The sequence below is a fragment of the Panulirus ornatus genome, chromosome 34 (genome assembly GCF_036320965.1).
Source record: "Panulirus ornatus isolate Po-2019 chromosome 34, ASM3632096v1, whole genome shotgun sequence".
NCBI classification, from domain to species: Eukaryota; Metazoa; Arthropoda; class Malacostraca; order Decapoda; family Palinuridae; genus Panulirus; species Panulirus ornatus.
Window position 1 is genome coordinate 14672038 of NC_092257.1, and position 24138 is coordinate 14696175.

Sequence of the window (24138 nt, forward strand, 5' to 3'; positions counted from 1 at the left end):
TGTTTTCTGCAATCCATGCAGCATACTTCTCTGTGATCATAAATGAGTAATACCTTTACAAGTTTTCTATATGTATATTTATTATACTTTGTTGGTCTCTCGCATTAGCAAGGTAGTGCAAGGAAACAGACAAAAGAATGGCCTAACCCACCAACATACACATGTATATACATACATGTCCACACACGTACATATACATGCCAATACATTTCAACGTACACATATATACATACACAGAAATATACATATATACACATGTGCATTATTCATACTTGCTGCCTTTATTCATTTCCTTCGCCACCCCACCACACATGAAATGACAACCCCCCTCCCCCGCACGCACATGAGGTAGCGCTAGGAAAAGACAACAAAGGCCACATTCGTTCACACTCAGTCTCTAGCTGTCATGTATAATGCACCGAAACCACAGCTCCCTTTCCACATCCAGGCCCCACAAAATTTTCCATGGTTTACCCCAGATGCTTCACATGCCCTGGTTCAATCCATGCTAGGGGCATAGGTTTTTTAAAATATTTCTGATCAAGAGGGCGAGGATATAATCATAAACGTTACTTTTAATATCATGGGTGTTCAAAAAAATCTTAACTTTGAAGATTTATTTCATGTTATTTTCTTGCTGTAAGAACCTGCTAATTTCAAACACTTTCATGAACTAATAATAATTGCTCATCAAATCTAGTACATGCAGAGTTAAAAACAGCTGGCATATGCTTCATTAAATAGTATAGATATTAAAAATTTTTAACAACATATTGATTTCAGAAGTGATTGTTGTAACAGAGTCCCTGGTATACATGTTTGTGGGTGAATGAAAAAAATATTATTTTCCTCAGCTGGAAAACTTAAACATTCTAGAATATATTAAGAACCCAAATATCATATGTGACTTGAACTATACATATAACTTTTCATTTTCCTTAAATCATGAAAAAAATAATTCATGATACTTTGAGTTATGTTGCATAAATTTCATAGATATATATATGTAGATGACAGCACTTTACAGATTTGACAATAGTACTAGATATGCTATTTTTACCATTCTGTATAAAAATGAGTTGGGGAAAAATGTGAAGTGCGATGATATCCAACTATTCCTATGTCAACAAATGTCACATTTAATTTTCCACTTCTACAAATATGTTACTTCCCACACAAGTAGGCAGCCACATGTAGAATCTTTTCAAACAATTCCATTAAAGTAGATTTCTCCATATACTAATGGGAGACCAAACATCAACACCTGCCAAATACTCCGGCATATTGGTTTGGTTAACACTCTTAAGTGAAACTCTTTCTTGCCCATGCGATGAGGAATGAATAAAATCTGTGAAATGATTAAGGGGTACTCCTAACAGGTGAGGTGACCTCATTAGGTATAGTGCAGAGGACAGAAAAAGGAAAGAAAAGTTTGATACTGATGCTTGTGCAACTCCTTTAGTTTGGAATACTCACATCACAAGATCAACGCAGTGTTACTAGAGAATCAGAACCATCCATGGGATGGGGTGGTTTTAATAATTCTTCTGACAACCCTACTTCAAACTAGTGCTACAAGCAACTAGCATCAACCATCTTACCAGTGTTTCTATAAGCAACTTGTGTTAATGATTATCCAGATATATATGACAAAAACCAATTTTAAGTCTGCAGAAAGAATTTTAAAAGGTAAATATCACCATGGAAATGAAGACAAGGCTGCAAGCCTAGCCCTGTTTCAAACAAAACATGAAGTGTAGTAAAACTGACTGATAAATGCAGAGGCAACCTGCTACTATTCAAATAAAAATGAATTATACCCAACAGCTCACATGAACAAACCTCTATGTTAATATCCAATGGGTATATACCTGAGGAAACAAAAAGGAAAAGTACTGTTGCACATCTAATGCTCCTTATAAATTTCACTGAACTAAAACCACTGCCTATGCCAACTTCAATTTTTTGTCACATCCACCTTGCTGAAATGCCATATCTTATGATATTCATATCCAGGCTCCAAGCAGATGAACAGTACCCAAAGGAATAATTCAACCACTAAACAGAGTCTAAACCAGTTCTAAAAAGTCTTATGGATGGCACAAGAGAATATGCCACAATAGACAAAACTGGCAAAGTTTACTTAGGTACGTACAATTCTACTGCTGTGGTTTATATAAAAAATATAACCACATTTGGGTAATGCCACCTTGTAGCATCCACAGTCTTTATACCATTCACTTAAGGAGACCTATTTAGGCCAAAGTCTCCATTTTACTATCTTACATTCAATGATATATTGAAGACAATGGATTAACAAAGGTCAAAAGAACTAATAACATGATACAGTCATAGTTATATTAACAAAGTCTGCCATTCTTCATAAAAGTATACATTGCAATCACATAAAAACCCGTTAATTGCAAGTTCTTAAAATTAAGATATGAGTGCAGTATATACTTTTTCACAATTCTTAGATTTTGTTATAACAAATGATCTAGAGCCTCCAGTCACCAATAGTAAAAATGCCATCTTAGTTAAAATACCTTTTAACTCATTTTAAATTGAAATGGCTATTATTTATAAATCAACACCAACTTTTTCATTACTTCAGTTTGTTACAGTAAATGTGGTGTTCCTTCATCTACATCTTTTGATATAGAGTTTCTTTACCTGAACAAACACTTTAGCTCAGAAGAATTCCCTTCTTTCTGTAACTGCTTGAGTAGGCCATGGGGAAGTTCAACAAGCACCAGCAGCCTGCCAAACATTACTATTGCACCAATACCTTAAATGGGTCTCCCACTTCCTACAGCAGAAGCAAAGATGTGGTGTTACTATCACATTATACCTCCTAATTATGCCACTGACACGGTCAGGGTAGCTCAAGGTATTCCCTGATGATTCGTACTTTGGTAAAGCATCCTCATATTTGTTCATATTTGGCATTTTATAACTTTATCATCCAACAGACAGCTATGAAGACATATTCATACTTGGTCCTTATATTCCAAATTTAATAAATACATCTAACCACTTGCACCTGAAAAAATTTAATACAAATGTTGGATAATCTAAACATACATGTTATCATTTGTACATACTTGTAAAAGGAGACGACTGAATTCAACCAGTTTCTAAAATATGATTACTAATTTCCAGGTTTCAGGTGTATGGTATGAATCCTATTACCAGTCTTAAAATGCAAATAATCAACATCAAAAGTGCGTATATCAGTCTCCACTGAAAAGTACTGGCTGCAAATATTCTCCAGCTGAGGAAGCAAGCGACGTAGGTCTTCAGACACATCACCAGTGCTCCAAGCAATACTAGCATGATATGAGCCATCCTGTAATTATTTTGAAATATTAACAAATTATTTTCTTATGATCCTGAAATTATTCGAATATATGAAAACTTAAAATTCATAATAAGTGCTTCTAACTTAATACATCTGATGGATTGGATGAAAAATTATTACAATGTAAAGACAAATGAGTACTGAATGAAAGCAATGCAAATAGATTTTAGTCTGTGGGGCTTTGTTGTCAGGTATAATATGTAATTAAGCTGTTTTAATTTCAAATCATCAGGAGACTACTGAACAGCAATACAAATGCAAGCTGGAAGACTCCATGAAACAACAGCTTTGGTATTATACTACTTGTATCAACAGTTGGATATTCTCATATCCAAAGGTCCATGGAAATAACATAAAACATATGAAAATACTGTATTATAGGAGTAGAGTCTATGAAATTCATCTTCATTTTTCCTGAATTATCATAGAATTCATATGTAAAATAACACAAGCTTCATGGTATATTGTTTTTGTTAGGCTTAGTGGAGGCCACCATTTTGAAATTTGCTCTACTGAAATATTTTTCATATGCACTCTAGAAATTGACACGCATTACTTGAAACTGGGCAATAATAGCCTGCTTTGACCTTCAAGAGGGGTACATAAATTTCATGGCATAATTTCATTAGTCAAAACATTATACAAATTCATATGCTAGCTTAACTTTGATATGAGGAGATATATACAAAACTTATTTACCCAACATGTCTTTAACTAGATGCATATATCCTAAAAATTTCAAGGTCATTCAAAATACCTAAGCTACCCATTTTGTAAACTGAAAACACCAAAACTGATCCATTTACATTAAGAACTATCTTAACTTAATTCCTAACATCAAAATAATCCTTCCAACTACTACTGGGCTACAACTACAGACAGACAATACTGTATGTATAGAGGACATACAAATGCAGTCAGAGCAGCCTTTAGGCAGTGTATGTGGGTGACTATGATGGACTGTGAGTCAGAGTATCACCCTTCACAATGCTTCCCTAACATACGCAACTTTATCTGCATAGAACACTGATGATTCAATATAACACTGGAACAACAACCACTGTACTGTTTGGTAAAACTGATAAAAGGCATGCCATCATCAACTCACTTTATAGAAAGGTGGCAGTCTGTATTCTGCTAAACACTTATCCACCTCTGAGATTATATCCTCTAATTCACTGCGACCCTGGCAAACTCGCAGTCCCAAAAATGTTCGAGTTCCCTCATCATTTACATAAATGTTCAAGCCATGTAACCACAGTGAAAATCTGGAATACAGATGAAATCACTAAAAGCAACTAAAACCTGTGAAAATGTGGCTTAGTTAAAACATTTCTAATGAATGTTCATAAATTCAGTTTTGAAAGAAGAATGAGTTTGCACTATAAAAAGGAAGTCTGAATGATGAATACAAAACAGTTATGTACTATCACACCAGATGGACCCTAAAAAAGATATGTCCAGTTATCCCGTTAAAAGCATTCAGAATTCTTATTAACTTAGTTTTATCAGCTAATTACTGCCCTGCAAATAATTCCCTACAATCTATAACAATTATTCACCCTCAACCAAGACCACTGAACTTAAAAGCCTGGATAGCATAAAGTACTAAGTTGAGAAAAGGCAGGTAAGATAACAGCATGCACTTTGTTATGTTAGCTGGGTGGCAGGTGTAAGCATTTTTTCATCTTCCACTCAAAGAGCAGAAATCAGTCTGATTACACAAATCCCACAAAGCCTGAAATATGTATGATGATCACAAAGTATGCTGAAGCATCTCTGCCTACCAAATGAATGGTCTAATGTTGTAAGGGACATTTTTATTAATATTAGTTGGGGTTTCATGGCATATAAATCAAGAGAAACACAATATCCATTGCTGCATATACCAATCTTACATTAAATGCTGCACCTCCCCAACATTAACCATGATTCCATAATGAAATATTATAAAGCATTTCATTTCATATGTGGGGTGGCAACGGGTATGAATGAAGGCAGCAAGTATGAATTATGTACATGTGTAAATATGTATAGGTCTGTGTACATTTCTTTCTTTCTTTCATACTATTCGCCATTTCCCGAGTTAGCGAGGTAGCGTTAAGAACAGAGGACTGGGCCTTTGAGGGAATATCCTCATCTGACCCCCTTCTCTGTTCCTTCTTTGAGAAAAAAAAAAAAAAATAAAAATAAAAAGAGGGGAGGATTTCCAGCCCCCCGCTCCCTTCCCTTTTAGTCGCCTCCTACGACACGCAGGGAATACTTGGGAAGTATTCTTTCTCCCCTATCCCCAGGGATATATATATATATATATATATATATATATATATATATATATATATATATATATATATGGCGGATTCATGTGAGAAACTGCAGAAGCTGGTGACGGAGTTTGGTAAAGTGTGTGGAAGAAGAAAGTTAAGAGTAAATGTCAATAAGAGCAAGGTTATTAGGTACAGTAGGGTTGAGGGTCAAGTCAATTGGGAGGTGAGTTTGAATGGTGAGAGGCTGGAGGAAGTGAAGTGTTTTAGATATCTGGGAGTGGATCTGTCAGCGGATGGAACCATGGAAGCGGAAGTTGATCATAGGGTGGGGGAGGGGGCGAAAATTTTGGGAGCCTTGAAAAATGTGTGGAAGTCGAGAACATTATCCCGGAAAGCAAAAATGGGTATGTTTGAAGGAATAGTAGTTCCAACAATGTTGTATGGCTGCGAGGCGTGGGCTATGGATAGAGTTGTGCGTAGGAGGATGGATGTGCTGGAAATGAGATGTTTGAGGACAATGTGTGGTGTGAGGTGGTTTGATCGAGTAAGTAACGTAAGGGTAAGAGAGATGTGTGGAAATAAAAAGAGCGTGGTTGAGAGAGCAGAAGAGGGTGTTTTGAAATGGTTTGGGCACATGGAGAGAATGAGTGAGGAAAGATTGACCAAGAGGATATATGTGTCGGAGGTGGAGGGAACGAGGAGAAGAGGGAGACCAAATTGGAGGTGGAAAGATGGAGTGAAAAGGATTTTGTGTGATCGGGGCCTGAACATGCAGGAGGGTGAAAGGAGGGCAAGGAATAGAGTGAATTGGAGCGATGTGGCATACAGGGGTTGACGTGCTGTCAGTGGATTGAATCAAGGCATGTGAAGCGTCTGGGGTAAACCATGGAAAGCTGTGTAGGTATGTATATTTGCGTGTGTGGACGTGTGTATGTACATGTGTATGGGGGGGGTTGGGCCATTTCTTTCGTCTGTTTCCTTGCGCTACCTCGCAAACGCGGGAGACAGCGACAAAGTATAAAAAAAAAAAAAAAAAAAATATATATATATATATACATTGAAATGTATAGGTACGTATATGTGCGTGTGTGGATGTGTATATATATGCATGTGTATGTGGATGGGATGAGCCATTCTTTCGTCTGTTTCCTTGCGCTACCTCACTAACGCAGGAGACAGCGACAAAGTATAATAAATACAATAATAAAAGCATTAGTTACACCACTTCTTGTACAATATGCACAGTATTATTTTATTACTAAAGGCAAAAAAATGGAAAAGTAAAAAATGGAAAAATCAAAACTTCAATCGTCCTCAACTTGCTGCTGTACAGCTTGCAGACCTGAGTCAAGAAATGTCACAAGGAGACAGTTATGTTTTCAAAGCTTCACTGAAACACATACTAAAATGCACCCCCTTTTTTTTTCAATGAACTGTTCATGAACATAATGGTCAACTCTGAACCACGTTAAAAAAAAAAGCTGAAAGTCAATGAATATCTTGAAAAACAAATTTGGTACCTTCAGTGAGTCTTTCATATCATTTTAAACTGAAAATAAAAAAAATAATCAATTTTGACACAAAGGAGGTTGTAACACTATATCAGCATGAGCTGTGGACAGAACTTCTGTGGCAGTTAGTCTGCATTCCTGCCATTATCTAAGGAATATTTATGGGACAAAATTTTTTTTCACCATTTCATGTTATGACTAAATAACCTTAAAAAAAGATATTCATCAGGAGCGATTGGGCTTACTAGTCAGCGTCTAGTTGCCTTAAGGAGACTACTAAATACAGATAATAATGAAAAATTGTCACTTACTTAGAAATTTGGCTTACTCTTGCTCTAAGGTCTTCTGTTAATGGATAAATCCAATGTAGGTGAAGTATTAGCGTTCGTGTTAAGGAAATGTGAAGATCTGACGACGGAGTAAGGACCACATTTTGTTCTTGACACGTTGCAACCAGCGAAGCCATAAAGGATGCAAAACTTGCCCCATATACACCTAAATGTACTGTGGATCAATTTTTTAGAACTTATATTAATGAAAACTGAACTCTGAATATTCAGATTTGTTGTGTTCATAAAATATGTGATCCCTGAATGCATATTTGAAACATCAGTCTAGGATCTAACAGATGACAGTATATATACAATATCCTGCATTCTTATTTCAATACAAAGTTCTTAAAAGAGAACATGCAATGAAAGCAAGTCATACAGTGCTTACATAGATCTGCATACCATATATCAGGACATACATACCATATGTAAACACAACTTATCCATACATAACAAAAATATTTCATCTTTAATAATTAAATGGGTTCCAAGTCCAGAAAGGGGAAAAAAGGTTAGTAGAGAAAGATAAAATATGTAGTACACTTAGAATGAGGAAAATATAGGGACTACAAAATGAAGATGCAATATAAAAGTACAATATGTGGAGTACAGAAATCATTAAAAAGATATATGACTGAAAGTCTTTTAACTCTTAAAAGGTTACAAATATACAGGTTTCCCTTACTGATCATGAACTTGTCGTTCATGCTATATAGACTCAATCATCTAAAATCACAATCTAAATTTGCATTGACATCTCTCAAATGGAAGTAACAAAGCATAAAATCATATTAAATTCAGAAATAAAACAAGCAAGTGGGAATAACAGACATATGATGAATAAAAGTACGAGTCACTTAAAAATTACAAAATCTATTGATAAACCCTGAGTTATAATAAAATGTCCCTTAAGGGGCTATTCTTGTCATGGATGAGGGTGCCCGTTGCTAATAAACCTCATGATAATTGCTATTGAATTATCTCAAATGCATGTGAGGGGAAACATGCTTCCTTTACTGACCAGAGGCATGTATCAGTACCATCTATACATAACTATCTATATCTCTGATGCCCATTCCCTGCAGGAACTTCCATCAAGGGGGGTGGCCATGGCAAAAGAGCCTCTACTTATCCCTATCCTTACATGCCTCCCTCACGTACAAATTAAACTAGTAAGCAGAAATATTAAAAATGCTCAATTACCAAAAGAAAACAAGGGTGGAAAAACACTGCACACTCCCTCCACCCAAGCCTCCACCTTTCTACAAGGTGGAAATGAGATTACTCCATATGTGGTTCAGATAACAAATGAGACATCTATAGTATCTACAAATGCCTGGTGACTGGGAAGATTGATTTTGGGTATAATAACAGATGAAGAGTTAATTTCCAAGCAAAAGGAGTTAGGTTATTGGGAAAGTCACATATTGGCAATTAGGTAAAGCAAATAATGACAAGATAAAACACAAGACAACTTTGGCTTTTCTGAAAATTAGTTAAGACAAATGTCTCCCTTGAAGAGGTAAGAGGTAATATAATGGTACTAATGAATGTATGCAGTCCATTAACAGTTACAATGGTTTGGCCAAGTAGAATAGAAGAAAAAAGATATTGTAGTATGGCTGATGATGCAATCAATAAAGGCAAACAGCATATGAGGCAGATGGGTGCAGAGTGCAATGTTTTGGTCTAAAGGTATTTCCTATGAGAATGCAAACTAAGAGCCAGACCACCTACCAACAATGTTGAATGGCACTGTCACACCATTCCATGCTTCATCAAAGTTTGAAGATCTTATATTCAGTACTTTAAAATCTTATGGGGCTCCTACTATATCAGCCAAATCACTACTTATCCATGGCCTATACAGCTGTACACCTACAAGTGGTACTTACACAAAAGCAGATCATACAAGGATAAAGCAAATGTCTTTCTTGAAGAGGTGAGAGGTAATCTAATGGTACCAAAGACTGAAACACAACAAAAACTTACTAGTGTACGAAATGAGCTGAAACAAAACAGTAGAGTAGACCAACTTACAAGGAACATATAACAAAGATGCCCAATTACCCCGTTCATGGGGAAATGATCTGATTCGTCCCTGATGCTGCCTTGGATCATCCACATGATCCTCTCTGGTCAATAACAGTTCACCTGGGAGAGGTATACTTCTGCAAAAAGAAAAAATGGGTTTTCATACACTTGCATACTGGAAAGGGCAGTCTCAGTCTATCAACCACATATACCTTTTCAAGGAGTCATGGGCTGGTGGCAAGTGCAGATTCCTCGCTTTAGCTGATGACCTTATGTCCACAACTCAAAAGTGTCCTAGACCCAAATGCAATGCCCCATACAACTGCCAAAGGACTGAATGCTAATGTAGCTCTCAAACGGATAAGTATGTGTAACTTTTTCCTGAAGAAAGGAAAAAAAAGACATAAAATGGAATGTGGCTCTAAGCACTTTCTGTTCATTAGATAACCTTAGCACACAACTGGAAAACAATGTGAATACATGGGAGTACCCAAAGCCTCTTAGAGCATTCGAATAACATAACAATGTAGGTATGTAGCCACTACCTTTATTAAATGAATTATACCAAACTCATCATCAAGCACTTTGCAAATGGCACTGGATATCAATTAAGTTTACACTAAGCAGACACATGATTCCCTAGTAGCTAACGAATTCCATGTTGGTAAATTTCTAGTTCTGGTTAGTAGGTGAGGTTTTTTATACGTTCTACTGATCTTTTACAAGTATTTTCTTTACTTTAGCTATAATGAGCCCAATATTTTCTATGAAATACATAAATCTCATTTCCATCACCATACTTAATATCCTATAACAAAAACATATTGGTCAACAGATGTTACTGTACTCTCTAGTTCCTCCTCCTACTACTACAGTAACAATGCAGAACAAAATCACTCAGTATCAAAAGTTAGCCATGATGCAGAGCTAAGCTAGACTTTTTCCACAACACAGCATCCCTAACCTTAACCTACAGCACCAGTCACTTTGCAACCAATGGTTTCTTGATAATTCGTTCCACTTTAAGTTTATTCCATTATTACAGGTAAACAACCAAGCCCAACCATATATCTAGAGGTTACCTTAGCTCACTTCCAACAGCACAGTACAGACCAGTGTTGCAGCTAGCTCCAGCCAGCATCAAGTAATCATATTCTGATTTAACTGCTGGGCACCCAATCATTAGCCTACATCACCCAAACCTACCCTCATTTTCCCCTGCTAAGCTTACGATCTTGCTACTATGGTGGGGAAAAATCTCCTGGTACGCAATTAAAAAGAAGACAGAATATTAATTTCTAACTACTATGATTAGCATTATTACAAATGTACATAGGACTATTATAATTTCCCCATCTCCTTCTCACCGACTACGAGGAAGTTGATTTGAGGTAGTATCCATGGTGTGGTCGCTCAATCGCTGTCGCCCCTCGCCCATCACAGATTCTGAGGAAGCTGTTGGTCTTGTGTGGTGTGCATGACATGACGAGGAAGGGGTGTCCACGAGCATTTCCTCCTCGTCTTCGGCTCTGCGCCTTTTTCTCTTCCGTTCATGAGGACTACTGAACTCATGTTTTCTCTTTTTCTCGTCTTCACTTGTGTAACCGGAATCTCCATCACTATCGGATCCGTAATATTCAAGAAGAGACAAGGCACCCCTCCCTCCTGTCGCCATTCTGTCAAGTAAACAAAGTTTTAAGCGTTCGTGTAAGCGAAGTCAGCAAGACCCGGATATCTTGCGCATCATAATTCTCCATATATCATATATGTATATTCCATGTAATAATTATGAGACGAAACTAATTACTGTATAAGATCAACATTATTTTTTCTAAACTTGACAAGCACATTTGTCTTATTGAAGAAAAATATCTATTGAGATAAAGGGAAAGAATACACACAGTCATCTTGCATGGAATATCAATTTAATATTTTGAAGGATTCTTTACAATGATAAACATTCAAGGTGAATTCTAGTGAGATCTGTATGTACTACGTAGAATTCCACTCGGTGGAATCTGCAGCCTATGCAACAAAGTGGTCGATATGTTACCACTTCCTATTCAGCCCAGTTCCTGATATGTCCGTATTTACCCTTGCCAAGGATTCATGATATATGGATTCAATGCATTTTAAGGATATCTTGGTTAGATTAGGTATGAAGATCAGAACAATATATAATTCAACAGCATACATTTAACTTATACTCAACTTCCTGTCTCAAAGCCCTATCTATGGGACTTCTGCAGCGCTCAGATAGTTTGCCACATCCACTTTGCTGGGTTAGTACAGGGCATGTGAGGTGTGAGTACGGTGTCTTCATTATGAAAATTGTATCTTGGGAATGAGGAGTCTTGAAATATGCTATAACGGTGTTTTTAAAGTTGAAGAGAAGATAAATGTCTAGAACGCTAGAGGGAAAGTATAACTCTTACTTGTCTGAGGAATGTTTTTTCCTATGGTGGTAGATCTGGTTGCGTGGCTTTTATAAACACACCAATGCGTCGCACCAAAGCCAATGTCAAGGGGAAGTGGACTGCTGTTATCTATGAATGTGCATGGCACAGTACGAGTAAGAATAACATAACAAAATGGCCGGAAGCAGAAGCACTAAAAGAAGGAAAATTGGGAGGTAATAGCTTATGAAGGATAGTAGTAAATGACATAAGAATAGAGACATACCCATTTATTGGCTATGGTACAGTATGAACGTTAACAAGAACTGTCAGTAGTAGCAGACGGTCAGATATCTATATACTCCTCTGTCTGCAACAGTACTAATTCGCCAATGAACTAGCTATTAGACGGACACATAGAATATACATATATAATTATGTTTGTTTCTTGACATATGCATATAAGTGAGAAAACTTCAATCTAAAGTGAGAGTAGAATTTTACACTCAGTATCTCTGTAATTTACAGTATTTCATGCACAGTACCCTAAGATTGAATTACGGGAATGTCTGAAATGATTGTAAAAAATTAGATAATTCTATACTTTTTGGTTAATAAGGTTGAAGTATAAGATTGTATATTTCTTACAGCAATTGGAATCCGTATTAAATAATTTAAGTGGTATTGACGTTATTGTGATATTGTTACACGTAATAATATGTCTGAAAAATTAACTAAAGTATATTGTTTAAAATCCTGATATTGTCACCCATAGGGCTGAGAACAGCTCCAGCTGGCAGGCTTTGGGATGGTAGAGAAAATATGCGTAAAATACTTGAGTGACAAGTGAGTGGCGGAAGTTTCGGGTTAACTTAAACGAGAAAGTCGATGGAATAAGAAAAAAAATACTTTATTTCTTAAGGACAATATAAAGGACGTAAGACAGCCACACACAACAGCCAGAAGAAACAAGAAATGCCCCTGATAGTTATATCTGGATTCCCCTCCAGTGGGAAGACAAAACGAACTCTAGAGATAAAAAAGTTTTTGGAAAAAGAAAAATGCAAGACAGTTTCAGTCGTCAGTGAAAATGATTTGCTCAGTAAGGTGAGAAATAAGAAAGTAAGGGAGGGCAACCATGGCCAATGGGCCGACCGTAGCTAGCCCATCTTTCCGAAAACTGACTCAAGAATATTATTGACAGGGTTTTTCATATTAATGCCTTCTACGGAATATGTTACTAACACCTTTCTTGCACTTAGTAGAAGAGATTTATATCAGCGCTTTGTAATTAAGAGATTTTTTCCTTATGATCATAATACTCGTGAGACCTACGAAGACGAGGGAAAACGTGAGCTAAAATCGGGTGAAATGTGGAAATCAGAAAGCCGATGGGAGCCTTACCTGACTTGGTTATTTACTAGTTTAGCTACGCATCAAAACTAGCAATAGTAGTATAATAAGTAGGAAATAGAATAAAATTCCTTGAGTGTGATTTGAATTATTATTTTTATTCTGCTCTTAGATACAACAATAGTGGTTAGGGTTGGAGATATCACAAGAATATGGTATATGATTATGTTAGATAGGTGAAATGCTTGTAAGAAATTAAAAGGATCCTATTTAACCTTCCTTGCAGCCAAGGTTTATTGTAATTTTTATTATTCTAGTCAGAATATATAAGATAAACTTTTGAATGAGCAGGGTGCCAACTGTTGATGAATGTCAGCTTACAGACCACAGACCAAAAGGCTGTTCACATCATCTGACCTTCCTTGAAGCAGGATTTCCATCAGACCTGTTATTGATATATTTCTGGTACATATCTTGATGGCAAGGGGAAGTTAGGTAAGGTTCCCAAAAGTTTAATTTTCTACAAGTGAACTTTCATTTTTATATTAATCCCACATTTTTTTTTTTGATATTCATAACCTCCAGTAATGTCACCTAATTTATCTCTTAAGGTTTTCGTACGTAATGCATGAACTGTTTTTAATTTTACCCCTCACAGTTTTCATATGCATATTGCTTATGATTAATTGTAGATTATAAAAATGTCATTTTATATGCTTATCATTTTTGTTCATCTGCACATTTTGTACAAGAATAGTTTTGCTCACGTTTGGTACCTACCATCTTGCTATCTACCCCTTGTAATCCCATTCTTCCATCTTCTCACCAGATCATTTATTACCACCTTGTTTGTAATTTATATAATTTTTGATTATTGATTATGGATAATTGTTTCTGGATTCTATATTCTTATATTTTTGTATAAATCACAACAGAGAATGGAGTGCTGAGTAAGTGAGAGAGTAAAATGTGACTGATACATCTGACTGCTCAAGATAAGAAGTGTGGACATGGAGATCTTGTCATTTGGTGTCATGCTTTTCACTCTGATTTCATAAACAGTCACATCAGTTGTGGTAAATAACATGAATATATTTAGAAATGTTATGCTACACTAGCTAAAACAAGTGGGGGGATGGGGTGTGATTGGCATGTTTGGGTATTCCTTCCTTACCTTAAGATAAGAGGGGTGTTGGCTCATATGCCCAGGTATTCCTTCCTTATCTCAAGATAAGAGGAAAGCTCCTGGAGGTTTTCTTTGTTTATGTACGCTACTCATATTTCTTACATGGGCACAACATTGATGGTGAAAAACACATATATGCAGTATATAGAAATATACACTATGCACACAGAATGATAAAACTATTCACAATATTATAAATGATACTGTATATTAAGAATGTGTGGAAGTATTCCAGCTTTTACCTGTCATCTGTTACCTAAGTCCTTCAATCACCCAAGGATTAAATCCACAAAAATATGGTGATTATTACGTCATCTACTGCTCCATATGATAAGACAAAGACAGAGTGTGAGGAGTCCTTTGCTTATCTCCCTTCATACTCCCACTAATATCAGTCTCTGAACCACTTATTTCTTCACTTTCTATATTAGCTAATGATTATGATATGTTAAGTGTTCTTCCTCATTGCTAAGATTATCCAACAAGTTACAACATTTTCAAGGGGGTCATATATATTTATGAGCTGAGAGGATGCACTCCTACAATGGTGCCTGAAGGAGTGCTAAATTTTCTTCTCTACCTGCTTGGCAATAAAAGAGACCCCTGTAGGCTGCTGATGGTAAATTAAGTCAGTGGGATGTTTAATGAGAAGCAGAAAAAGTTAGTCATGTGATGACCTCCATTTATTGATTAAACTCCACCAGACTACACTCCCTAGACATGCATAAGTTACACTTTATAGCCAATGCTCAGTACACCACCCATCTCTCCTACATTACAAACATTTATTCAACATGTCACATCACAAGACTAAGCACATCCAAGATGCAGCTCCTTTACTGAAGAAACTGAATATGTACTCCTCACTTGTCCTGCAATTATCCCACAAACATAAACACAATATCACTGCACTTCTTGACCTGTAGACCCATTTGGTGAATGTGGCCAGCTCCCTGAGTGCTGCAGGAGCCCAGAAGAATAGGATTATATGGCAGGAAGGCAAGGCAATGTAAAGGGAAGATGTGAAACCAGCTGTGTATGCATCTGTGTACTTCAAGTAATGAACCTTGGGATTTTTCAATTGGTTTGGAGTGGTTCTGAGGTATAAGGGGTTCGGTTGACATACCCCCCCCTCCCATGCTGTGGGCTTTCCCACATCGTTTGATTTACCAGGTTCACATCATAATTCAGCACTTTACTGAATTAAGGCAGATATTTTTTGTATTTTGACTTTGTAGGCAATAGCCAGATTATCATAAAAATCAAATTATGGAGGTCAATTTTTTTCCTCCATGTGCAGAGTCCAGTGAGACATATTTTGTTTTGCTATTTTTCCATGGCTGCTGAGTGTTTGTTTTTCATGTGATAAATCTCAATTTTTGATTTACAAGATAGCTGTTTATGGCTCTCCTGTGGTAATTTGCTGTGACAGCTATGTGTTGTACAAATTCAATTTCACTTTCAGTGAAAGAGGGATTAATGATAATAACTATATTCTTTCTATACAGGAAAAGAATGCAATCTTCAGTGATTCAAGGTGGGAAAAAGATATCCGTGGAGCTCTCAAAGCTGATGTCTTACGATTATTGAATAAAGATGACGTAGTTATTCTGGATGCATCAAACTACATCAAAGGATACAGGTTGGATTCTTGTTTTTGAAGAGTTACTTTCTCTAATTTAGCATCACCTAGGCATAAAACTAAAGTACCCAATATAAATCAATGCACATCAAAGAAATATGGTTTTACTACTTTATCCTGGTTTTAAACTAAATGACCCCACCTTTTCCATAACGTTATGATCCTGATCCGTAAATCATAGATTTTTAGACAGTAGTAAATGTAAAACTTCTTGAATTTTGTGATGATGTGTTACTTATTCTTTCTCTCCACCAAGAATATAGTTATTTATGGTGCTGTAGTAGACAATTAGTATCCCTGAATGGAGCTATAACATAACTGTGTTCAAATTTCTCTTCATTAAATTCCAGGTAGTTTTCATCTGCCCATCTGTAGATATTATCTAGATCTCCTTGATGGTTTTCTTGATCTACATTCTGTTTCCTTACAGATTCTCATGTCATCTGCAAAACATCTGATTACTCTCTGTCTTATATCCTTATCTGTGTGCTCAGAAGGCACTGTCTTTGTTAGGGAAAAGATTTTATCAAACTTTGAATTTTGCAGTTATAGGAAGACACAAAGAGAAACAGTACCATAAATAAGCTTCCTTTTTCTAGGTATGAACTGTACTGTGCATCAAAGCAGAATAAAACTACTCAGTGCTTAGTTCATTGTTTGGTCCCCATTGAGCAGGCATGGACATGGAATCAGACTAGATTAGAAATGGAACAGTATACGAGGGAGGTGTTTGATGGACTTGTGATGAGATATGAGACACCCAATAGTAGCAATAGGTAAAGTATCTTCTGCTTTTATCCCTGTCTTGAGAAAAATAAAATGTATGGAGTATTTAGATTTAAGCTAATGATGTATACACTATTTTGTCGCATTTTATATTGTGTCTTTGTATATACCTTGCTCTGAAACTTTCATTTGCTAAGATCAACATTCCAAATAATTAATTTCATTCAGTAGTTATGTGCCTGTTATTATCAATCTTTCCTTTGCTCCTTACAATGAAAATGGTCCAGTCTTGATAGCTATTTGTAGTTCCCAGCAAAATGCAATAGTAATATATTAATTCATCAAAGTTACAGATCAGTGAGTCATGATGACTTTTCACACTTCTGGAGTACAGTCACTTGATGTTGATGGTAGAATCTTTTTAGTGTATCCAAGGGAAGCATGCTGATAAAACCTAATTTGGAACTAGGCTGTATGAATGAAAATGATATATTGTTAATGGAGTGTATTGGAATAGCAACTAACAATAGATATCCAGGTGGATATTTATGTATGTTGGGCAGTGCCACTGGACAGATATTTATGCATTGAATTTTGCACCTCAGTTTCAAGGTATGGGGCAGTTATAAATTAAAAAGATGAAATTTTTAATTTCCTATTTCCTGGCCAGGAGTCTCTTTTATCTTTATGAGGTTCGTACAGTGCTTAGAAGAATAATATTCAAGTATATGAATTAGGAACTATTAAGTGTTCACATCCTCCATAAGGCCAAAGTAGAATATGCTTCTCAGGTTTGGTCACCACAAAGAGCTAATAGAGAAGGTGCAGGGGAGAGCAAAAAAGATTGTACCAGAATCAGGGATAGAACAAGGTCATGATATGAAATTAAGTAAATAACTGAACAAGGACATAAAATGAAATTCAGCAAGGATGACATTAGAAAATATCTAAAAAAGTACTTTTGTAGTATAAGAGTGGTGGATGAATGAAATAAACTGCAAGAGGATGTGGTGGATGCATACAGGACCCAAAAGTTTAAAAGGTTGCATGATAGCAGAAAACGTCCAAGAGATGGGGTCCCACAATAATTAATTACACACACACACACACCTGTTGGCTGACAGGTATTATTTTGTGTAGTATTGAAAGATTAACATCTTTTACCCTTATTTGTACGAATAATCAGATTAACTTTCAACAGATGGGATTCTCCAATGTTCTCTGTCTTACCGGAAGATGTTCCTCCATTCGAATCTCTTTATGATGCTTTGTACCTGTGCAAGCCCCCTCCTCCCAACCAGTCCACACAAACTCAGCCACTGTCATCTACTAATTTCCTCTTTGAACTAGATCGTACTACACAGGTAGTGTAATATGTTCACATGAGTAATTCATGAGAGATGTATTAAGTACTGCATATCCTTATTGTTATATGTAATAGTACATTTTATGATCTCAGCCCATTGTGCTTTGTTTTTTGATGCTATTCATTTGTGAGGTATGTGAGCTTTGGTTTCAGTTCATGTTAATGAGAAAGTTGATGTAAGCAAATGAAGCCATTGTTTTGTCTGTTCCCGGCACTGCCTTCTTAAAGTGGAAAACTAAACAGATATAAAAGAATGATACTGTAGTACTTAATGTTTTCCAATTCCATTGTGCTATTCAGTTTTCATATTTATTTTGTATTATTTTGGTTATTGGCTGATTCCCATTTTTGCTAGTTTTCTAGCTGATGTGCAGGTGTCTGCTTTATTGTGCATTAATATTGATGTGTTTTTACTATTGCTTTTGAATGGTGCATATGTGGAGGCATGTAAAGACAGGGATACATGGAGACTTTTGCAGTGGCCACCCCCAGAGGGAACGGGCATCAAAGATATAGGTAGATAGAGCTTTTACTGTCATGTAAGTTCTTGATAAACAAATGATTATGATAAAGTCTTACCATAAAAATAAGTTCTTTTCACATATTAGGGTGAGAGGGAGAGGTGATTGTAAGAGCTAAAGAGAGTGTGCAGAAATTGTTTGGTCATTTGGAGGAGAAAATGACTAAGAGGGAACAGGAAATGAAGTGGAGGGAACAAAGAGGAAAAGGAGATTGAGGATGAACTGGAATTGAGTGATTTTTTTTTTCTGAACCTGGAGGAGGGCATAGTATGGAGTAGTGTGGAAAATTGTGGGTGATGGGCTGTCATTGTGCTAAACCTTTGTATATTAAATGGTCTCGGAAAACCATGGAAATGTGTTTGTTGGGTTCTAGTTTCAGTGCATTATACATAACATCTAGGGAGGGAATGTGAGCAAATGAGGCTGTTCTTTGTTTCTGGCACTTCCTTGCTGCATGGGAAATGGTGAGCTAATGTGACAAAAGATTTCTGGTGTGAAAAAAAGGAGAAATCATGCTTATGAAAAAAATATTCAACATTAGCTGCTCACCTGCCTCATTTTGATAAATTCATAATCTTACCACACCAGTGTAGAGAAAAGTATCCTATATTTTAATTTTTTCTTTACATTTATAATATTTTTGTAAGGAAAAAGACTTTCTGATATTTTTTCCATACAGAGGATGGTCATGTAAGAGTGATTGCACAGGTAAAAGGTTGATTAGAGATGAGATGTAGGACATATTTTATCATGGAACTTGTATAAGATCTATTGATTGTGTTCTGCTGAAATATTGATTTAAAGTTATTTTCAGGATGTAACAAACTGCATAATATCAGCCCAGAAGACTGTAGTAACTGGAGATAAAATCAGAGTTCCAGGAGTTGATGAGTTATTATCTCTGGGACGTAAGGTAAGTTACTTAAGACATCATGTAAGCAGTATCATGTCAGTGTAGTTGTGTGAATTATATGTATTATAAACATATCCTTGATATTTCATGGAAGTCTTAGGGGATTAAGAATGTTTATTATCAATAGTGCAAGCACTGAGTAATAGATGTATTTTAGACACATTACAGATGTAATTTGTGATTTCTTATATATTACTACTGTTGGAAATGAAAAGTTTGAAGACAACATGTGGTGTGAGGTAGTTTGATTGGGTAAGTAATATAAGGGTATGAGAGATGTGTGGTAATAAAAAGTGTGGTTGAGAGAGCAAAAGAGGGCATGTTAAAATGGTTTGAACATATGGAATAAATGTGAGGAAAGGTTGACAAAGAGGATATATGGGTCAGAAGTGGAGGGTACAAGGAGAACCAGGAGACCAATTGGATGTGGAAGGATGGAGTAAAAAGATTTAGAGTGATCAGGGCCTGAACATGCATGAGGGTGAAAGGCAAGCACAAAATAGAGTGAATTGGAACAATGTAGTGTAGTGGGGTCGACGTGCTCTCAGTGGACTGAACCAAGGCACGTGAAAGGTCCTGGGGTAAACCATGGAAAGGGCTGTGGGGCCTGGATGTGGATAGGGAGCTGTGGTTTCAGTGCATTACACATGTATTTGTACATGTATGTATATATGTGTGTATATGGATGGATCTTTCTTCATCTGTTTCCTGCTGCTACCTTGCTGATGCAGGAAATGATGATCAAGTACAATAGATAAAATAAAAAATAAATAAAAATCCATACCATTTATGAAATGTTTTATGTGAAAAATAAGTACATGCTGAAGGGTTCACCAAAAGTCAATACGAAACATAACTCAGTTATGAAATGTAGTATGCTAGAGTTTATAATATTCGCCAGTTTAATCACCAGTCATTTAGTGACATTTCTTCAATGCCAGTTTGAGGATGGCAAAGTATGGCTGCTGTGGCATTGATACACGAACTTTTCAGGGAGATACTATAAAGCTGTCTATAATGTGCTGCCTAGCTATTTGACCCACTTGCCATCACTAGATTGCAAAAAACCAACACTGTGAGTCAGTCTACCTTGGTAATCTTCAAAAATGTGGTGTAGGCTATGGTGCCTAATGTTTGAGTTTAGCTTACAAAGAGTGTTTACTATAAAATGATACTAAAACATTGCACAGAACAAATTGCAGCAGGCTAGGGCCAGATTGTTCCTGATATCATGAAGTTATGCATATGTTTGTTTAGTAAACAGATTCAGGAGAAAATCTAAATGGGAAGAAAAGCCAGTTTCTCATGATCCAATTTGGATATGTTGAATGATCAGTATCATTGTATTTGTGCTTGCACGTATTCATGAGAAGTAATACATAGGCTCAAGTATGAGTTTCGAGGTCATGAGCACAAGGATCAGATTTTCTGAATAAGAGATTTGTAAAATTACAGAAAACAGTACCTTAATTACTAAAAGGTTGTTATAAGATTCATAGTTGTAGTATTTTATCTGGAAGTGATTTATCAATTATATCTCTGTATATAGGTCTATTCTTCTCTATAAATCAGTTTAGTGTATGTTGGTCTTTCATAGCACATCTCTGCATATTTCTGAAGAGATATGGCTCTCATACTTTCTTTCATGTCTCATTCCTTAAAGTTTATCCATACTCTTTCCTTGTAGTGTTCTCACCTATCTTCAGATGTTTTTATCATGTTTACATTCTTCATTTCCATGATTCAAAGTACTTTTATTTTTGTATACATAAGCATACATGAAGTGTATTGGAGAATTAGATAATATAATTCTGCATTTTGTTGCTTTTATCCAGGTTTGACTTTGATAATTTTATCCTTTCTTGCAGGTAACTTTGGCAGAATTAACCCGTGCTAGAAGGCAGTTTATCTCCTACACCAAGATGCATCCTGTTGAAGATAGTATGAAACTTAGGTCCTTGTTTGTTCAGTACGTCAACACTACTTTAGGGTGATCAACAGGTACAGCAGAGATGACCATCAGCTTAGGGGGCTTATTCTTAAATCACTAGGCATGAAATGAAAATGAGGGTCTGGAAAGTTACATAGTATAGCCAGATGTTTAGCTGCCTGAATAATAATACCTCCTCTTGGTTACCCTACTCTTTATGGAAAAAAAATAAAAGTACATGAGTGTAAACATATTTTGCAATTTATTAGTTGTTTATTAAACCTTACCAGTGTTCCCAGAATCTGCCTGCTTGAGGTTACACAAGTGAAACTTTACCTTTGGCAAGGCTTTGTGACCGTCAGTTGACGAAAGGGAACACAGTCTCATCAAAGAACTTCTCTCCATAGGAGTTCATCTATCCCTGCTACTGACCATAGCATATCTCTGGGATAGATGAGCCCCTGAAAAAAAAAAAAAGGTTCATGGGTAACACCAAAACATGTTTCAGAAGAGTCCAGGGGTATTCATAAATAAATGAGAAATAAGCTTTGACTTTTTAATTGCTTTGAGACTAGCCTAAGATACCCCAAATTAGTGTCTTAATGAAGTTTTCATTATGTTATTACCATGAAGTATATCTGTTTATGAAGTTTTCATTATATCAAGACCATGAAGTATATCTGTTTTATTTTGATTCTAAAATATTCAGTATTGGTAATGCAGGGGCAAAATAACATCAAAGTACATTACATGCTTTAGATGTAACAAACAGCAAATAAAGACCAACAAAAGTTTGAGTATGTATGACGGGAGTATTTATGAAAAACTGGAGAGTGTGATGATATAGCTTGGACGTACAGAGAGGATGAGTGACAAGAGGATGACTGTCAGAAGTGGGGAGAACAAGAAAGGAGGAAACCAAGAAGGAGGTGGAAGGATGGAGTGAGAGAAGCTTTGAAAATTCAGGGCTGAACATACAGAAGGATGTGAGGCATGCAAGGGATAGAGCAAATTAAGTGTGTTTGAGTGGAGAAAATACAGAGTGCAGTACCTTAGATACCTTACTTTGAATATGGCAGCAGATGGAACCATGGAAATTAAAGTAAGCCAGAGAGTGGATGGAGGGGTCTAAGGTCCCCCAAGCACATTGAAGAGTGATTGCAGAAATATGTCACTCCCTCTGAGGGCAAGTGTTGGGGATGTTAATGGTACAATAATTCCAATGGTGTATGGATGTGAGGCATGGGCCTTAGAGAAAACAGTATGAAGAAGGGTGGATGTGTTAGAAATGAAAACATTTGGCAACCATATGTAGAGTGAAGAGGATCAAATAAGAAACAATAGGTTTAGATAGAAGTGTATTACTAAGAGGAGTATGTATGAGAAAGCTGATGTGAGTATGCTAAAATGGTTTGGACATGTGTTTTCCAATTAAAGATACTATAGCCACATCAGTGACATGGAAAGGGATGGAAGATTTAGAAATCATTGAGATATTGCACATTACAGCTACAGAATGCATGCGAGTGAATGAGGTCTTTTCGTTTGTTCTTGGTGCTATCTAACAAACGCAGGAAACAGCAAAAAAGTATAAAAAAAATCTAAATAAGATATTAATAGAATGCTAAAAGGTCTTGACCTGTACAATGCCCATGGCCTCGATGAAATTTCACCATATGTACTCAAGATACGATAGATAAACCATTTGAATTACTGTCCCAAATGTCACTGGAATGAGGAATGCTGTTAAGGGAATGAAAAAGGGCAACTGATACACATTTCCTTAAGAAAGGAGACCTGGAACAAGTGTTTCACTAATGAGTGTTGTATGTAAGGATCTAAAGATACATAGAAAGCAAGTAGATGACTCTATGCTGAGGAGAAATTGCTTAAGTGAGAGACAATGCATTTTAAGGAAAGATCATGAGAAACAAACCTCTTAGAAGTCTATGAGAGAGTGAGCTCAGTCATAGGCAAAAGGGAAGGCTTGATGGAGAGTTTATATCTGGACTGTGCAAATCATCAGACACTGGACTTCATGGGAGGCTGATTAAGTTGGACCATTTGGCACGAAGGGTGGAAACTCCTTTGATAGGAAAGAAACTAAGGACATTTGTTAGGGAAGCTTTCTCCAAATGGGTTAAGGTATCCATAGGAGTGCCACATAGTTCTATTCTGGGACCATTATGCACTAGATGGACATTCCTAACTAGCCAATCAGCAATACCGTCACCTCTTTCTTGAAAAATTTAACTCCAATCCCATCCGTTCTAGCCACTTTTCCACATTTCGACTTAAACATGGCATGTACCACGTTTCACTAAACCACGTTGCCACCATGAATATCTTGCTTTGCATTCTTCCCAAATAACATTCATCAGCCACCCTATCATCTAAAATTTTAAACAGCCCTTGAAAATACTCACTCCATCTCCTCTTTTCTTTCGATCATATATACTGTTTCCCACATGAGCAAAGTAGCATCAGGAACAACAGCTGCAAAGGAAATTCACCTGGATTGTTCTCTTGGACAATAATACAGGTGGGGAGGATTTCCAGCTCCCCAACTCCTGTCCCTTTAAATTGCCTTCTAAGACATG

At 36.4% G+C, this 24138-nt stretch overlaps 2 protein-coding genes across 3 annotated transcripts; one reads left to right on the top strand and one right to left on the bottom strand.

Annotated features, from left to right (window-relative positions):
- Nucleotides 1-602: 602 nt before the first annotated feature.
- Nucleotides 603-12056, bottom strand: LOC139759911 (U6 snRNA phosphodiesterase 1). The gene is made up of 6 exons (XM_071682522.1): nucleotides 11941-12056; nucleotides 10873-11181; nucleotides 9512-9642; nucleotides 7451-7643; nucleotides 4470-4629; nucleotides 603-3349 (listed from the first exon to the last, which is right to left on the bottom strand). Exons 2-6 carry the CDS (start codon nucleotides 11178-11180, stop codon nucleotides 3152-3154), a joined length of 990 nt encoding a protein of 329 aa, XP_071538623.1. The 5' UTR covers nucleotide 11181; nucleotides 11941-12056; the 3' UTR covers nucleotides 603-3151.
- Nucleotides 11725-22084, top strand: LOC139759913 (protein KTI12 homolog). Of its 2 annotated transcripts, none has more exons than XM_071682524.1 (6): nucleotides 11725-11787; nucleotides 15949-16082; nucleotides 16682-16858; nucleotides 18010-18172; nucleotides 19510-19608; nucleotides 21477-22084. In XM_071682524.1, the coding sequence occupies exons 1-6, from the start codon at nucleotides 11740-11742 to the stop codon at nucleotides 21600-21602; spliced, it is 747 nt and encodes a 248-aa protein (XP_071538625.1). In that variant the 5' UTR covers nucleotides 11725-11739; the 3' UTR covers nucleotides 21603-22084. The 2 variants fall into 2 exon arrangements, with proteins under 2 accessions (XP_071538625.1, XP_071538624.1); XM_071682523.1 differs by lacking the exon at nucleotides 11725-11787 and adding an exon at nucleotides 12664-13008.
- Nucleotides 22085-24138: the final 2054 nt, after the last annotated feature.

Excerpts from the sequence above, each read along its gene's own strand:
- LOC139759913 (XM_071682523.1), top strand. The coding sequence starts at position 12,877 with ATGCCCCTGATAGTTATATCTGGATTCCCCTCCAGTGGGAAGACAAAA. Across the intron at positions 16,083-16,681 it reads AACTACATCAAAGGATACAG|GTATGAACTGTACTGTGCAT; the intron begins GTTGGATTCTTG and ends TCCTTTTTCTAG. Across the intron at positions 16,859-18,009 it reads ACACCCAATAGTAGCAATAG|ATGGGATTCTCCAATGTTCT; the intron begins GTAAAGTATCTT and ends AACTTTCAACAG.
- LOC139759911 (XM_071682522.1), bottom strand. The coding sequence starts at position 11,180 with ATGGCGACAGGAGGGAGGGGTGCCTTGTCTCTTCTTGAATATTACGGA. Across the intron at positions 7,644-9,511 it reads ATCTTTGTTATATGTTCCTT|TACATTTAGGTGTATATGGG; the intron begins GTAAGTTGGTCT and ends ATTGATCCACAG. Across the intron at positions 3,350-4,469 it reads GACTGCCACCTTTCTATAAA|GATGGCTCATATCATGCTAG; the intron begins GTGAGTTGATGA and ends AAATAATTACAG.